Source organism: Vombatus ursinus, unplaced genomic scaffold, assembly GCF_900497805.2.
Source record: "Vombatus ursinus unplaced genomic scaffold, bare-nosed wombat genome assembly UNPS02014973.1, whole genome shotgun sequence".
NCBI lineage: Eukaryota > Metazoa > Chordata > Mammalia > Diprotodontia > Vombatidae > Vombatus > Vombatus ursinus.
The window spans coordinates 13651947-13669657 of NW_020954751.1; the positions used below are offsets into that span (position 1 = coordinate 13651947).

Genomic DNA, 17711 nt, shown 5'->3' on the forward strand with positions numbered 1-17711 from the left:
CATGAAGAAACAGGCCTCGAAGGGTGAAGAAATGTGCTCATGGTCACATAGGTAGTAAGTAATAGAACCCAAATTCAAAACCAGATCCCTTGGATAGAGCAACGGCCCTGGTGTCAGGAGGACCTGAGCTCAAATATGGCCTCAGGCACTTGGCACTTACTAGCTGTGTGACCCTGGGCAGGTCATTTAACCCCAATTGCCTTGCCAAAAAAAAAACCCAAAAACTCAGATCCCTTAACTCTCAAGTGCAGGGATTTTGCCACCATTTCCTCCTCTTTAAGAAGAGATTTTAACTGGAGGCATCATGAAGAAAAATAATCTTGAAAGGTAAGAGAGTAGGGCAGAAAAGTGGTTAACACTTGGGATCAGATTAAAAGCAGAAAGTGTCAGATTTTTGCTGCAGGGTTAAGTCTTGGTCATAAAATTTGTTCCTGGATCCAGTAAGATTTAAAGAGAGCAATTTTAATAGTCTATCCAAATTTGCAATCTTCAATGTCCTTTCTGTATAGAAAGAATTAAATTTATTGTGTATGTGAAAATTAGAAGATAATGTTCCTGAACTTGATCTGGTTTATGGAGCGCTCATATTGTTTGTTTTCTGCTTTGACCTGATTTTAAACTGTATTATATTTTGGTGCTTCAGGAATCAGATGTATTTGCCTCATATAGAACATTGCTGGGGTCAGCAAATCTGCCACTTCACTTAAAAACAAAGAAACCATTAAAGATTTTTAAGTACCAGAAAATGTACACCTGATCTTGGAAAGATAAGCAATGTGAAATTAAATGACCTATGATCTTCCATTGAGTAAATTTGCTCCCAAAAATGTAGCAGTGATTTCTATGCTACTAATTAACTTTTTAAAAAAGTTAGGATATGTGTTTTTGACATATCCCAGTAGGTTGACCATTTGGTGAAAATTGTTGGGCTACAAAAAAAAAAAATAGAAAATGATTCTCAGCCCTTTCACTTCTGCAGTGACAATGGCACAGTGCTAGAAAAGGGAGCAGAGGCTACTAAGAATCACACTTTTTAGATAGTCCATAAACTTGAACTGGATTCTTGATACTCTAAATGTGAGATCCTTGGCCATTGACACATAAGTGGATATACTACTGGGAGAATACTACTGGGAGAACTGAATTAAATCAATCTTGACATTTTCACTCTATGAAATAAGCAAACAAATGGATGTTGTAGCTAAATGGAAGTTTGGTTCACAGGTTCTCCATGTAGAGGAATAAGATGACTGCTGAGGTCCCTTTAAATTCTTAGATTCTCTGAGTTGGTGGAATTATTTTTATCATATGTCCAAAAACAATAATTTTTTTAAAAAAACCATTTTATAAGAGGTCAGGATATGTATTTAAAGACTGACCATCATCAAAATAATTTCAGATTATGAACTAACATTCGTTCAAGCCCCAGCTAAAATCCTACCTTCCACAGGAGTCCTCTCTCAGTCTCAATTCTACTGCCTTCCCTCTTTGCTGACTGTTTCCTATTTATCCTGTATGTAGTTTATTTGCCCATAGTTGCTTGCTTGCTGTCTTCCCCATTAGATTGTGAGCTCCTGGAGGACAGGAACTGTCTTTTGCCTAGGAACAAAAGGACAAAGACTTGTTGGTTACACAGAAGCCTCATGCCTATGAATAATGAGTACTTTCTCTAAGAAAAATAGTCAGACATTAAAAGACATGGAATTCATTGAATAACATCACAAAAATTGAAAGTGATTATATTTTAATAGACAGTAAACTATTTGTCACTTATATGGGAGTCATCCCTGAATCTGTTGCATGTGTACAGACCACTGACTTTTTAGAGCAAGGATCAGAATGATGATAAAAAACTGAGTAATCGATAGAAGGACATATGCAGAGACCAATTTCATACAGAAGTTTAACCAATGAAAGTCAGTTATCTTAACAAGAATACTAAAAGAAACTAAAAAGCACTTTAGATTTGTGAAACATCACAAAGGCAGCACATGAATAATATGTATGTGTTTAGAGAATATTATAGAGCTATCTGGAAAATTATGTGCAGTATATCCTCATAAAACAAGAGAAAAGTTGTGAAGAGCAAAACAAATTTAAAGAGAGCTTGACAAGAGACCTAAATGAACAAAGTCGTCCTAAAAACTCATCCTTCGTTGAAGAATGAAACTTGGAAGGAAAAAACAATCAGAAGAAAAATGGAAAGGATTTGAAAAGATTTTTATAATAAAGCTCTTTTCATCATCAAGGAAGGTAGAGCTAACACGCTTGAAGTCCTCCATCACAGTCCCAAATGTGTTTGCTTAGAGAGTAGGTAGAAATGGCACTAAAGAAAACAAGGGGGAAAAAAGGAGCTGAATTAGGTCAAGTGTACAGAGAGTAGATCTCTGCTAGAGGAGGCACAATTATAAAGGCATTGAGAAATTGATTTACAGAGTATCCGAAGGGACAAGATGATGCCACAGTCCTAGAAAAAATCTTGAAACTTATTAATTCCTAAAAAAGGTGACTGAGAAAACATTAATTGCTAACCTTATATACTACTTTTCCCATCCACATAAAATTTTTATAAGAATTATCTGTACATGCATCAAGGGCATTCTCAGTGAGGGTATTGGTAGAGGAGAGGGAAGATTTTGCAAGCAATAATCTGGAGAAGACCACATCTTTATTATTAAACAATTGACCGAAAGATGTAGAGAATACAAGATCTCACTGTGCTCGTTAATATTAAAAAGCTTCTGAATTCCGAAGAGCACATTTCTGCCTTGACTGTTTTCTGGCAAGATATCTCCCATATCAGTGTTATTCAAATTTATTTGAAAGGTATAACAGAAAATCTTGTTTGATCTTGTCATAAGTATCAGAGAAGGCATTAAAAAAAAAAAGACTTCTTCCCTATCCCCCATGTAACCATACATCTGTTTAGTATAAACATTTGTATTTGCCTGTACAATGTTTTTCATTTACCTATTTAACATGTGTGTATTGTCTTCCTCAAGGTCAGGGACTGTTTCCTTTTCATCTTTGTATCCCCAGAGCCTAGCCCAATATCTGGCACATAATTTGTGCTTAATAAATGTTTCTTAATTGATTGAGATAGATGTTTTTCGAAGATCATCATTATGGTGATAGAGGAGATCCTATACAGAATCTTAAGTTGAAGAGAATTCCTTGTGGATAGTGAGTTTCTCAAGAAGCTCCAGTTTTTGTGGATGACATCATTCTGGTTACATCAAGCCCTAGAACATTGCAGTCTCCTGGAAGAGATCTATAACCACTCAGAAGAATTTGGCCTAACTCCTCACAAGAAAAACTCAAGTAGATGGATAAAGACTCTGTTGCCCAGATTATTACAATGTAGTCAGATGACAATTTTTAGAACTTTTCAACCTTTATGTATATTTGTTGTTGTTCAGTTATGTGTATTTGTTGTTCAGTTGTGTCCAACTCTTTGGTGTTTTCTTGGCAGTGGTACTGTAGTAGTTTGCCTTTTTCTTCTCTAACTCATTTTACAGATGAAGAAACTAAGGCAAATAGGGTTAAGTGACTTGCCAGGGTCAGTCACACAGCTAGTAAGTGTCTGAGGCCTATTTGAACTCAGGACGATGTATTTTTGACTCCAGGCTTAGTACTCTGTCCACTGCGCCCCCTAACTGCCCTTTCTGTGTATAAAATATGTAAAAACTGGTGAATGAGTCAGTCCTTGAAACATACAAGAGGAAGAAAGGGCTGCATTGCCTTTGGACATTGGTGAAGTTCTTCTAATGATCTCAGACTTCTTCCAGAAACAAAGGCCGAGTTTGTAAGTGCCAACATTCCATCGCTGTTGTATGATAAAGGGCTTAGAGCACTACCATTTCTAAGAAATTAAAAATATGTGTCCCATGGAGGGCAGTGGAGAGGTTCATGGTGGGTTTGAGTAGCTTATAACAACAAGAAAGAAACCTGAAAGAGCAGGAGTAAAGGGTGTCATTACAGAAATATGTGAGCTAAAAAGCTCATTGGCTGGTCCCATGGCAAGAGCCGATAGACATAGTAAGTGGATAACCTCATTGCTGCGTCGGCGTCATTGAAATATCAGGAGAAAGTGAGGAAGGCCTCTAGCACTTTGGTGCACCCCCTGTGCAGTGGACAGGCCTGTGTGCATCTCAGTGTCTGCATGATTCCAGCAAACATCACATCAGTGAGATGACAGATCCATCTGAGCATTTGTAGATGTTCCATCAGCATTATAGTCTGTGTCCTGCTTTACTCTTTGGATTGCAGCTCTTTGAGGACAGAGAATGTCTTAAGTTTTATTTGTAAACTCATGGGCACAGTTGAATGTGTTGAATGGTGTTGCTTTGCAGGTGCAGTGGAAGGTCTTGATGCCCACGTTATTCATGGCTATGTGGTCCATAACCAGGGGTGCACGGAAGAAGTTGAAGTCCCATTCCCATGTACGGCAAGCAGCCAGGTGCTGAGCGGCCGAGCGTTCCATCATGGACGGTTCATTGTGAATCTCCGAAAGGCAGCTATGGCAGAGCCAAAGTAAGACAGACTCCAGCTTGCAACGTTGTAAAGACTACTACCTACTGCTAATGATGTCTGACAATCCTTTCGCTTTAGTACAAATATTAAGTGAATTTTCCTGAGTGATTTCTATGGCAAATATTAGAATTTAGTAGATCCATGACATCAAAAGTGTGGATATTTCCTCTACGAGTGAAGATCACAGCTCTTCTAGGCCTTTTTATCCTATGTGATTCTTGTGTCTTTTTATAAATCCCCTATTGAGTAGCCATCTACCCAGTGTGCTAAAGAACTTCTTTTGGTTCTTTTAATATCTGAGAGCTACCAGTGTATCATTTGGGCTACTTAAAATATATAACACATTAAGTATGGTGTAATTTAATTTTCAGGGCATTTCACCTATTCATAGATCTAGATATGGAAAGGATCTCAGAAGCTACTTAATACAACCAATTCATTTCACAGAGGAGGAAACTGAGACCAGGGAGTCTGTGACTTGCTTTTGAAGGCATAGCATAGAAATTTTCTTTGGACCAATAATAGCTCAAATTTAATGGCTTTTCCCCAACACACCTATGAGGGAGGTAGTACAGGTATCATTATTCCAATTTTATAGATAAGAAAGCAGATTGAGAAAGGTTAAGTCACTTACCCATAATGATTCAACTAGTAAATGTTGAAATGAGAATTTGAACTCTGGTCTCTTACAGGTTCTGTGCACTTATTGCTACATGATGCGTTGACCAAGGCTCAAAGTCATTATGCGTTCAGTTGGATACTTAGATTTGTGGATGTTATAGTGTCAACATCCACGACATATATGATGTAGTGGATAGAGAGTTGTCCCTGAAACCAGGAAGACCTGGGTTCAAGTCCCACCTCTGACATATCCTGGCAGGGTGACCCTGGGCAAGTCACTTAAATTCTCAGTGACTATTTATGCAGCTATCTAAGATTCTGAGTGGCTGAATTTCATTGGTAGTGGTCATTTCCTCACCTAGATATTTCCCCGTACCAATGAATAGGTCCAGTCCTAACCCTATCCATATCTATAGACTACAGGGCCACAATGTATGTCAACCTAGCCTCACTGCTGACCCTCAACAGATGCTATCTAAAATAAATTAAACCTTGATTATGCAATGTAATATAAAAGCGTTTATTAAGCTTTTATATGTGCCAGGCATTGTGCTGAGTGCTGGGAATACAAATAGAAGAGTAAGACAGTCCTTGTTGTCAAGAAGTTCACATTTTAACTAACGGAGGTATCACATAAAGGAGGGTGCAGCTTCAAGGCAGATGGAAGGGCCAGGTTGGTACTTGGGGACTAGTAAGCAAAGTAGCAGGACATATGGATGATTGTTGGTCCCAAGACTTGGGGCACAGAGGGGTTTTGGGTTATCTCTGGGCATAGGTGGGGATTGGGGAGCAGGGGGAGAGGGTGGAAATTAGCTTCTACTAAGAAAGGAAAAGAGAAAGATTCCCTTAGAGCTACTACAACTAGTTGGCAGGCTGGAGGTAGAGATGGAGAAGGTCCTTATTTCCCCACCATGCCTCTGATGGTGCTGCTTGGTTCTCAGGTCATCAGTTTGTGGTCTGAGACTGTCACTGAAGCAGTAGGCCCTGGGGTATGCCAGATGCTGGTGCTGATCTGTATGGCTAATCTTGAAACTTTAGAATAAGTTATTTTCTTAAAAACTTGAATGTTAACTATGAAACTTGAAAATGTGAGATATATGATATTAGACAAAAACCATATGAACTAAGTTCTTAACTAATTTTCATACTCTATATCATTTATTTTCTAATAACTAGATACTAGATTGGAAAAAAGGTTTTGGTTAAAAGAAATCATTTTTATATTTTTCTTTAGAAAGGTTGAGTGAAATAAATTATGTTGCTTCTTATGTCCATGATTCCAAATTGAAGTACATGTATATAAATAAAATTAGGTTCTAGTAAGTTAAAATGGGAAAGTAAAAAGGAATTTATCAAGACTGACCCAAGTTTCTTAGAGTTTCATTGTTTTAAAACAGTAAGAATCTTTTCATTTTTATTCTCTTCCTGTTCTTTCTTTAGTACAAAGTACATTGAAGGAGTTGTGTTGAAATTGTTAGAGGAAGATGATGTTGTGATGGGAGTTCAGTACAGAGAAAAAGAAACTGGAAATATCAAGGTGAGATTTTATCAAACTCTTCATAAAAGATGGTAGATACTTTTTATTATCAAAAAAACTAGTTTTTTATTCACTTCAGATTTTTATTATTTACTTTTAGTGTTCTTTGAGCACTAGAGGGTGCTAGGCACAAGAAAAGAACAGATTTTAATTTGAAGCATATTAAACTTGTACCATCTGTATCTTTCCATCTAAAATTACAAGGCTTAAAAAGCTCTTGAAACAAGATTTTATAATGATAGTGAATCTGAGATCAGTAATGAACTGTAGTAGAGGAGTAGGGAGAACTGGATTAGAAAAAAAAGAAGGAAAGAAAATGTGAAGGAAGAATGAATGTTAGCTTAATTAGAGTCTCTGATAGAATAACACCATTAAGTAGGTCCTGAAATACTCTGATGTCAGTTCCTTTGGGAAGAGAGAGAAAAAGAGAGAGGGAGCGCTCCTGATCCGGTGGTCCTTTCCTCACTTCTTTTTAGACGTACTTGTTGCCAAGTCTCCCTTTTTTTTCTTAGGATTGTTATAGTTCAGTGGGAGATTTCTCGAGGTTCTTCTTACTCATATTGGAGGAAGTAAAAGTATTTAGGCCAGATGTCTTTATAACAACAAAATAGACAGTGGGCCTATTGAAACACAAAGTTTTGAGAGAAAAGAATTGTGAGTTTTCTTGTAATTTGTAACCGAATTTGACCCGTATCTTCCAGTAATCCTGAGATGGTCAGTATTTGTTTTAGGACCTGCATGGTTTAAATGTTGCAGTTACAGAAAGCAGAATATCCCATGACTTTTGGATTCCAAGATGGTTTGATAGGATAAATACTTAGAAAAGAAAGATCCTTAATCTTTTTAGCTAGACAAAACAACCTGTTTAATAGCAATCTTTTTATATGAAATGTACATATGTAAATAATAGGGGTTTGCATTTTAATTTTAAACATGTTTACTGTACATTTGGTGTCATTTTAGGCTGACAAACATTAATTTATGTTATAGGAGCTCCGTGCACCATTGACAGTTGTTGCAGATGGGCTTTTCTCCAAGTTCAGGAAAAACCTGGTCACCAGTACAGTGTCTGTCACATCCCATTTTGTTGGCTTCCTTATGAAGGTAATGTAAAAATGTATCTAGAGGAGAAATAGTACTAGTTTGGAGTTTGAGAAAACAATTAAAAGGTCATTGTTTGTTTTCCCCAGGATGTGCCACAATTTAAAGCAAACCATGCTGAACTCATTTTAGCAGACCCTGGTCCAATTCTTATCTATCAGATTTCCTCTCAGGAAACTCGGGTTCTCGTTGATATTCGTGGAGAATTGCCAAGAGACTTAAGAGATTATATGGTAGAGAACATTTATCCACAGTTACCTGGTAAGAAAAGGATTTTCTTTCTTTTATTACAGTTTGGGGGTAGAATGTCACAGCCAAAGAATTACATGAATGTCAGCTACTATTATTGGATTTGTTGTTTTCCTACTTCCCTGGCTCCGTTTCTTAATCACATTGTGTCCAAACAATGCTAAACACATGAGCAAATCATGAAAAATTTGTTGAGACGTTTCATTATTTTGTCCAGATCTATAACTTAAAACTCGTTTAACCAAGTAACTAGAGAAAAGTTTGTAATAAAAATTATTTCTACCTACTAACAGATAGTGCTGTTATAATTAAATTGTCATTTTCATTTGCTCTTATTTCACTGACTTATTATTAGTATTATTATTAAAGTTATTAGACATGCTCAGTATTCATAGTTCTCCAGAGTACTGTTTTCTCTGCTTGCTTGAAACTGTACCTTCGGGCCTATTTAGTGCCTATTTCATTCAAAAGTTTTTGATTTGGGAAACACAGGAAAAAAATAAGAGAACATTTATCTGCAAGGACTCTTTATGAAGCAGGAAACAGAAGCCAAACTTGTTGTTAGTTTTGAATAAATGTTCTTTAAATCAGTTAGTTCTGAGTTTTTTACAGGAAAAAATACAATTTTATAAATACCTAAACATGTAAAAAATCTTTATAAACTAATTAACTAAAAGCGACTTTACCTTTTAGAACTAAAACTTTTCAAGGGAATGGGTTTCCTTAGGGGAAACTTAAGTGAATGAGTTTAAGATTTTTCATAGGATTTAAGGCTAGAAAGAAGCTTAGAGATTATCCCCTGCTTTCCAGGGAAGGAAACTGAGGATCAGAGGGATGAAATGACAGTACCCAAGGAGCAGGTCTGGGATTTGCACCGAGCCTGTTTTCCATTTGTTATAAAAATAAAATCCCTAATAGATAATGTTTGCTTTTGTTCTAGTTATTGTGTTAAAAATTTAGTTTTAATGTCTCCTGTTGCCAGATAGTTTTTACTTACATTTAAAAAAAACATATGAAATGTGATGTTCATCTTTCCCCTTATATTTTTACATATATGAAAAGAGCACAGCCTATGATTATTTGTCTTTTTTTTTTAAAGCAATCTTATTTTAGTAATGTGACCTTTATTTGGAAACCTTTCACAGTTGTATTAGTATAGTGACTGTTTAAAACTTGATGCGACATGGTGCTTATGTTGCCCGTATATAATTTCCCAAGGATTATGTAATTCTCATTCTCTGTACATTTCTAAATATGCATGCATGTATATAGACTTCAAAAAATTTAAAGATTTTCAATTAACAAAAATCCTTTTTTTCTTCTCCCTTCTCCTAATTATTGAGGGAAAACTCAAAACTAAGCCAAAAATCTAAAATATGCATACTTAAGCAAAGCTAATTCCTACATTGGCCATTTCCCAAAAATATGTCTCATTCTGCACCCAGATTGTACCACCTCTCTGTCAGGAGGTGGTTAGCGTGTGTGGTTTGGCCATTGTACTGATCAGATTCTGGGAGGAGCCACCTAATCAAAAGGAGAGGCCAAACTAGAATTTGGTTGTCGTTTGCATTTCATTATTCTGTATTATGCTGCCTTTAGTTCGTTGTTTTTTCTGACACTAATAGAATATTAGTCCTTCTCAGTCTCCTTTGCTGGATCTTCATCCAAGTCACCTCTTTTCCCAGTCACAGGTTCTTAGACCATTTTTTTCCTTGATCCACTCTCCAACGCTGAAATTTGTTTTGGTTATGCCTAACCCTTTTCTGAGTCTAATTTCCCTTTTGTTCTACCGCCTCCTTTCCCCCGGTTCTCTCCTGTTTCCTTCTTGAGTTGAATGTATTTCTACACCAAACCCATTGTGTGTGTTTATTCTGTACTCCTTTGGTTCAAATGCAAGTGAGTTTCAAGTGATTCCTGCTCACTATCCCTTTGTCCATGTTTTAAGTCTTCTTGAACGCCTCGATTATATGAGATAATAAATTCAATCCTCTTTCTTCTCTAGTGTACTCCTTTTCCCCCTCCCTTTTTTTTTCTCTTAAGATCATCAAATATAACCCAGGACGTTCTAGACTCTCTGTTTTATTTAGTTTCCTCTGTGCTCTTTGATGACAGGGTTTGGAGAAGATATTCGTCTCTTCTTCCCTTATTGAGATGTAAATATTTCATTCTTGTTTAGTTCCAATTGCTCAAACATATTTGCCTCTTTGTGTTTTACTTGACTTCTGTTTGCTCTTCAGAGTTTCTCCTAAGCTCTGATCATTTCATCAGCAGTGCTTGAAAATCCTCTCTTTCAGTGAAGGTCCATTTTTCCGCCTGTAGGATTATATTCAGTTTTATTAGGTATATATGTTTATCTTTTGCCGTCTGGAATATTGTATTTAAGCTCTCCTCTTCTATGTAGTGGTAGCTGCAAGGTCTTGTATGATCCTGACTATGGCTTCTTGGTACTCAGTCTCTTTTTTTCTGATTGCTTACAGTGATTTTCCTTTGATCTAAAAACTGTAGATCTTGCCTCTTCATCACTTAGTCTGTTATACTTCCTTAATCTTTGCTGTTGTACTTACTGCAAGTACTGTAGCATCTTTCTCTGAATTTCCCCTCCCCCAATCCTACTGCCCCCTCTCTATTAAAGATCATTTGTTACTATCATGGTGTGGCTATCACAGGATTTTGAATTAGGGTCTGGTTTTGAAAACTGGTTACCACCTTAGGAAAATCACATAAGTGTCTAGAGACTCAAGTTAGGGCTAGATGACAACTCAGAGGGACTATATGTAGACTAAACCTCTAGAAACTTTTTTAAATGCCATTTATGCAGAATGCAAGAGTTCTTCTCAGGTTCTGCATCATCATTAATGCTTCAATTTGAATGGATTTTTGAAGCTTTGATTCCGAGGTTTTGTTGTGGGTAGATTTGATTCTTCCTTTGGGGTCTATACAAGGTGTTTTGTGACAGTCATATATGGTTTCGGGAATTATTTGGTAAGAAGTATGATCATTTGAAAATGAAACGTTTTAATTGGTGTAAATATGTCTTTCTGTGTTTCATTGCAGATCATATAAAAGAACCTTTCCTAGAGGGAATTCAGAATGATCGTTTAAGGTCTATGCCCGCAAGTTTCCTTCCTCCTTCACCAGTAAATAAAAGAGGTAGAATTTAATAAAAGAGATTTTAGAAAGTAGTCACATGACTACATGGGATTAATGCCCGTTTATCTACCAAATTACTCAAATGTATTAAATAATTAAGTACTATTGAACTGCAGTTACTCATTACCTCTAAAATTAGTTTAACATTCATACAGTAAAGAGGTTGCAGGGGAAGCAGCGATGAGGAGTATGAAATTGGGAGATAAAATAAAGCCTTATGGATTCCAGCAGTGCCCCACAACCCCTGTCTTTCTCCACTTCCCTCTCTTTTTTATCTTCGTTTCTAGTACCGCCTTCTCTCGTGGCTTTTCCTACTGCCTCCTCCTCTTCTTAGGACAAAGTGAGAAGCAGAAGTGGGTGGCATTTTAGGCAGCAATTAGGAAGGAAAAGAGGAAATAGCAAGCAGTGATTGTGGATGTTCCCTGACCAATGTAAGAAGAATATTAATAATTTGAGGACTCTTTTATAACAAGGTGGAGGTGCCAGTGTAGGTTACCTTAGGGAAGGAGAAAAATTCAGCTTGGATTCAGTCCAGGTTTATTCTGTTTATTCAGTTATCCAGAGGTAACTTGATTTAAATTTTGTTATTAAGTATTTAAATAAATATTTTTAGTTACCCCATTGTTTTCCAAACTACTTCCTCTCTAGCTCAGCATTTCTAATCAAACTTAACTTAAAATTTCATCTTACCTCACAATATTGTTAGCCTACTATAATCAGAGTAAAGATTTGGGGGGAGACTTTATTTTCCTCTTTTAGGGTATGATATCTAGCTTTAATGTCTTATTTTTAGGAGGCCTCTTTCAAAGACTATTGACTTTGAATTATTTGAAGATCCTTGGCTGCTAAAGTGCTGTTATCGTTAGTTCTAAAAATCTATAATTAAAAGTCCTTATTATTATGAGGCACAGGTCCCCACAAGAAAGGACAGGCATATCCTCGTGTTCAGGAGTCTGATTGTATAAATGGGTTCATAATAAACTTAAATGAGCCAAAATACTCTTAATATTGTTTGACTTAAGGTATTATTGTAGTTTTCATTTATTAAAGTTCATTATTGAATTTTGATAGAGGTCCTACTCTACTTTGTACATTTGATTGCAAAAATGTTTAGCATAAAATAATAACCTGATTTTAGATTCTTGAAGGTTCACTAGAGGAAAATTTCACTTGTAATTATTTTTTCTTAATTTTTTTCCTCTATAGTCTTGTCTCCTATTCTTCTTTATTAACTTTATCTTATTCTGTTATTCTTTATTAACACCAGTTAATAACAATGAACAGAGTAGTGATAATGAAAGGATGCTACAAATAGTCATTTCTTTGTTTCTTGGGGCAGGTGTTCTAATTTTGGGAGATGCCTATAACATCCGACATCCTCTTACTGGTGGGGGAATGAGTGTTGTTTTCAATGACATAAAAATATGGAGGAGCCTGCTAAAGAGCATTCCTGACCTCTGTGATGAGAGAGCACTTCTGCAGGTAAGCTATTTCATCCTAGTCTTCAGAGGAACTTGCCTGTCCTGGACATCTGAAGCAGCTCGTTGTGTGATCTGTGCTGTATGTTCTCTGCTCCGTGATAAAGGAGATTTGTGGGGCCTGAAAGTTCTGCTTTGGTGTAACCTTTAATTCTTCAAGGACTCTAATTTCTGTATCAGGACATTGGGTTTTATACTTAGTTGTATAGAACGCTTTCATCTAATAAAGCATATAAATTCAAGCTAAGGGAATTACTCCGGCTCTAGAGGTCACTGGGGCTAAGTCCATTGTGCCATTAGTCAGAGATGAGCAACATAACCTCAGTTTGGGGGAATTAGAAATATCACTAGGAAAATTTACTTTTCTTCTTCATTCTTACATTGTAAAAGATCTACTTTTTTCTTTTTTTAGGCCCAAGATTCATTCTATCAGTCAAGAAGAAAGTCCCATTCATTTGTTGTGAATGTTCTTGCTCAGGCTCTGTATGAATTGTTTTCTGGCACAGATGGTAAGTGAGGGATTGTAATCATGGAGTGTTAGAAGTGAAAGAGCTTTAGAGCTCTACTACATGCCTCATTTTACGGATGTGTAAGTAGAGACCACCTATAGCTAAGAAATGGCAACAGAGTCTTAGCTACCAGTGAAGTGTGTTTTTTCCACAATATACTTAGCATCAGTCCTTTGGTGAGTATAGGGGATATGGAGAAAAACCCTATTATTCTACAGATTTTATATATTGTGGGCTAAATCAGGTATCCTAATATAAAATGGTGCTGTGTGATTATAATGAAAGGGCAGACCCAATAGCGGGCCACCATATTATGTTATTGCTGCCCCTTTTCTGTAACTCTGTGATTATCCTCAGAGGAAAAGTAGAATGTAAGCTTCTTAAGGGCAGGGACTATTTTTGGTTTTGTAATTGTGTCCGAAGTACTTAACATAGTGTCTTGTATATAGTAGGCACTTGAAAAATGTTTGCTAATTTGAAAAAAGAGGAAATTTCTCTTCAAAGTCTGAGTCTCTGGGTTTTACTTTTCCCCCTTCTCTTGGGGTACCTTTTCCCCACCTTGTCCACTGCAAGACAGCAAATGCTTTTCATTAAAGCACATAAGCATTTTACCTACAGTGAGGAGCCTTTGAACACAAACTATGAACACATTAGGTAAATTACAAATATTCTGTATGATAAATTTGCATCAGTTTTGAACATTAATCAGTTGCCTACAGAAACTGTAATTTTCAACATCCTCCCAGATGGCCCTTATTCTTGGGGTCACAACTTTCCTTGGTAGGTTAACCCCTTTAAAGCTGCATATTTTCCTTCTCTGTCTCTGTGTCTGTCTGTCTCTGTCTTCTCATTTCTTTCCTCTCTTCTCTTCTTTCACCCCTCTCCCCCCACCTTCTTGGAAGAATCAAGCTCTTTTCACTTAGGGCCCTAAGTTTGTTTCTCAGGTTCAAGTCAAAATTACTCTGAACCTTGACAGTAACCCCAGAAATTCCTAGATCTGCTTATTCTTCTGTTCTTCCTTTCCCTGCTTTTCTATGAAGCAGTAATTTAAGGCCTTCATTCTTCTGCTCATCTTATTTTCTTCTCTGTTCTGAAACCATTGTTTTCTGTAAGTACCCATTTCCTTATATTTCCATCCTTTTCCACTCCACTCTTCCAGTAGGGGCAGCCATCCTTACATCTGAGATCATGGTCTCCACTTTCTGCGGAAGTCACATTTTCAGGCTTTGTCTTTCCTCAGAAACTATCCACATACAGAGTAGTGTATCTACAACTCAGTGTTTATTCAGTTTCTCAGTTGCCAGCGGGGCATGTCACACCTCAAATCTAAGTTTTTTTTCCTCCTAGTAGCATTGTATGGATTATATAAGAAAATCAACTTCATAAATAATTCTTTAGAAAAGTAAGTGGCTTCTTACATAGCAATTACATTCAAATGATCTTGGAATGGAAGGAGAGTTTATTTTGATGAGCAGTAAATGCATTTTTTACTAATTCTTGTCTGGATAACGTAGACTATAACATTTGCAGGAAGAATGGGTTAGTAAAATTGAGATTAGGAAAATTTTTCTATCTACAAGTTTTGATTATAATTAGATTACATTCTAATAAGGAATTCTGGCTTATCTTTAGCTTTTGAATATTGCTATTGTGTTGATCAATACATGAATATTTTGATTAAAGATAATTTTAAAATCATATTATAGAGACCCTGCATCAGTTAAGAAGAGCATGTTTCTGTTACTTCAAGCTTGGAGGACGATGTATTGCTGGTCCTGTTGGGTTGCTCTCTGTGTAAGTTGTGTAAATTTAAACTTACCACACAAATTAATCAAACATCTTATGGTTAGTTTGACTAGACAGTAATGTTTACTATGAATTATTCGTGATGTCCAGTTTTCCTTGCTGATACCTTTTGGCTGTATTTTTTGCTCACTAGCATCTTCATCAGGAGATGGGCAAGAACATTGAGAGAAAATCTGTGAGCAACTATTGTGGTAGAGGTTTTTAAATAAAACCTGTGACTGAGATGAAAGTTTTTGATTATTTGAGGTTTAATCCATACTATCCATTCTGTTGTTACCATTGTAATTAGATATTTTTAGAGTTAATTTTAACAAATGGGTGGAATCATAAAAAACATTAGGAATATTTAAAGTTCAGGTATTTCTAAGAATATGTTCCTAAAAAATTGGCTGGAAAATGAAACTATTAGGCCTTTTTCACTGATTAAAAAATTTGTCTTAAGTTTATATATGTTACAGTTTATATAAAGTTGTTACAGAAAAAGTTATCTTTGAGGTTCTATACCACTTAGCTGGTCTAGGTACAAGTCTTCAGGAGGATTTGTTCTCCATCCAGCTGTCGGGGGTTATAGAAGCTGGGAATCAAAGAATTATTTAAACTATAAAAGAGCTGCAGTGTTTTTTAAAATCAGGTTTCCCAAAACAAACCAGGTTATTATCATTAAGCTTGGAAAAAATAAGTGCTAAAACTCCTTTGAATTGGGAGAATAGCTGTTTAATTTAAAAGATGCAATCATAATTGATACCCTATTGAATTTTTAATAATGTTTAAATGACTAGGTCTTTCTAATATGTAATTTTTTTCGTTATAGATTGTCGCCTAATCCCATGACTCTACTTGGACATTTTTTTGCAGTAGCTTTGTATGCTGTTTACTTTTGTTTTAAGACAGAACCCTGGATTACAAAACCACGAGCCTTTTTCAGCAGTGGTGCTGTCTTTTACAAGGCTTGCTCTGTTATATTTCCTCTCATTTATTCAGAAATGAAATACTTACGTTAAACTTAAGGGAAGCCCATTGGAGAATGAGTACATGGAATTCATCAGGCCTTAAGAGACTTTGGGAGGACTTGTACTGCTGAATGCTATACTAACACACAGACACATGGGCAAGATGGGGATTAATTTGTTTTTGACCTTCTATGTGTGTAAACAGTTGTAAATAAATGTTTTGCTTTTGGAATTAAAATGAAGACTGTTAGATATCTAAAGAGAAATGGTTGTTAAATCACAAATCAGTTTTAAGTCCTGATAGCGAAAACATGTTTTCTTTTGGGATCCATTATGTTTAGTATGTGAAAACTATGCAAATAAACTAAATGATGATTGAAATCTTATGGCTTTGCTTCTTTTGGTTGGCATTTACATCTAAGCCTCAAGAAAATGGAAAAATAATGTTTTCCATAGATTCTAAAAAGTATAAAATTGGAGATCCCTGAGAACTCTTGTAGAGAAACATTGAAAAAAAGGATGAGCAAGCAATTTTAGGATTAAACTGCAATCCAGTTCATTTAGTTTGGCATTATAGCCAAACTTAGTGATGTCGGTCATTTTAAGAAAAAAAGTTTGAAAAATGGAAGAAATAATTATTTGTGGGACTATTTCAGTTGTTTATTTATTTTTACATTTGCTGTATCATTGAGTAACTGTAAATATGTGTTTAAACATATTTGACTCAATTGTGTCATGGCAGATAGGAACAGGGCAGTAGGGAGAGAACAGCCAGGGACACTATGGCATCATTCTGGACACTATAGAGATGAGAATAATGTTGCGGAGGTTTGGGGAAGGCAGACACAGTGACACACTGTGAGTAAAACTGAATTGATCCAACTGTTCTGGAAGACAATTTGGAATTCTATGAGAAAAGTTGTTAAGGTTTTCATATCCTTTGTTCACTATTAGCCATTACCTTTAGGAGACTAAGACGGAAGACCCACCCTCCTCACTTCCCTACACATCCATATTGATAAGTCCCCAGTGAGCAACTCTTAAGCACCTACTATGTTCCAACCCTGTGCTAAGCTCTGGGCCTGCAAAGAAAGACAGTCCCTGCTCTCATAGAGCTCACTGTCCCATAGGGAAGACAACATGCAAACAACCGTGTACAAAGAGGATAAATTGGAAATAATTACATCACTTTTTTGTAGCCTTCTGGATGCCCCAGGTGACACTGCATCCCTGGTCATCCTTTTCTCCTAACCCCTGACCCATTGGTCCCACAGGGGGTGTCAGAAAACCCTTTGCCACTTCTTGATCCAAATACCTTGTGTTTGTGTTATGTGTATTTGGTCTATATTTACATAGGTCCATGCAATCTTTGAAGATTAAGATTGTTTGACTTTTGTATTTCTGTTCCCACCACCTAGTCCAGTGCCTGATACATAATAAATGCTTAAATGCCCGCTGATGAATTTCTGTTACTCAGCATACCTGTCCTTCAGTGTTTACTATTTTCACCCAATAGATACTGGCCCCTAAGATACTTCCTCCTTTCTCAATGAGTTACTGCTAGGCTTAGGCTTCTCCATCCCAGCTCCTGTCCTTATTCAGGGGATTTCAACATACATGTTAATATTCCTTAGAACACCCTAATATCCCCTAGTCATGAACTTCTTTTCTACCCCATCTCAACTATGCATAGGGATGATCATACTACCCTTGATCTTACCATCATCTGTCATTTTCATCTGGAAGCCTCTAGTGTCTCGACCTCTAGATTCTGAGC

General features: G+C 36.4%; 1 protein-coding gene across 1 annotated transcript in view; it reads left to right on the forward strand.

The window, feature by feature from the left end:
- The window catches only part of LOC114030693 (squalene monooxygenase-like), a 34922-nt gene extending 18607 nt beyond the window's left edge, over window positions 1–16315 (forward strand). The window contains exons 3-11 of the mRNA XM_027845564.1: window positions 4353–4533; window positions 6595–6691; window positions 7682–7795; window positions 7882–8053; window positions 11096–11191; window positions 12531–12673; window positions 13082–13178; window positions 14885–14972; window positions 15796–16315. Coding sequence (XP_027701365.1) covers window positions 4353–4533; window positions 6595–6691; window positions 7682–7795; window positions 7882–8053; window positions 11096–11191; window positions 12531–12673; window positions 13082–13178; window positions 14885–14972; window positions 15796–15985 — 1178 coding nt within the window. The 3' untranslated portion in view covers window positions 15986–16315. The remainder of the gene's footprint in view (window positions 1–4352; window positions 4534–6594; window positions 6692–7681; window positions 7796–7881; window positions 8054–11095; window positions 11192–12530; window positions 12674–13081; window positions 13179–14884; window positions 14973–15795) is intronic.
- Window positions 16316–17711: the final 1396 nt, after the last annotated feature.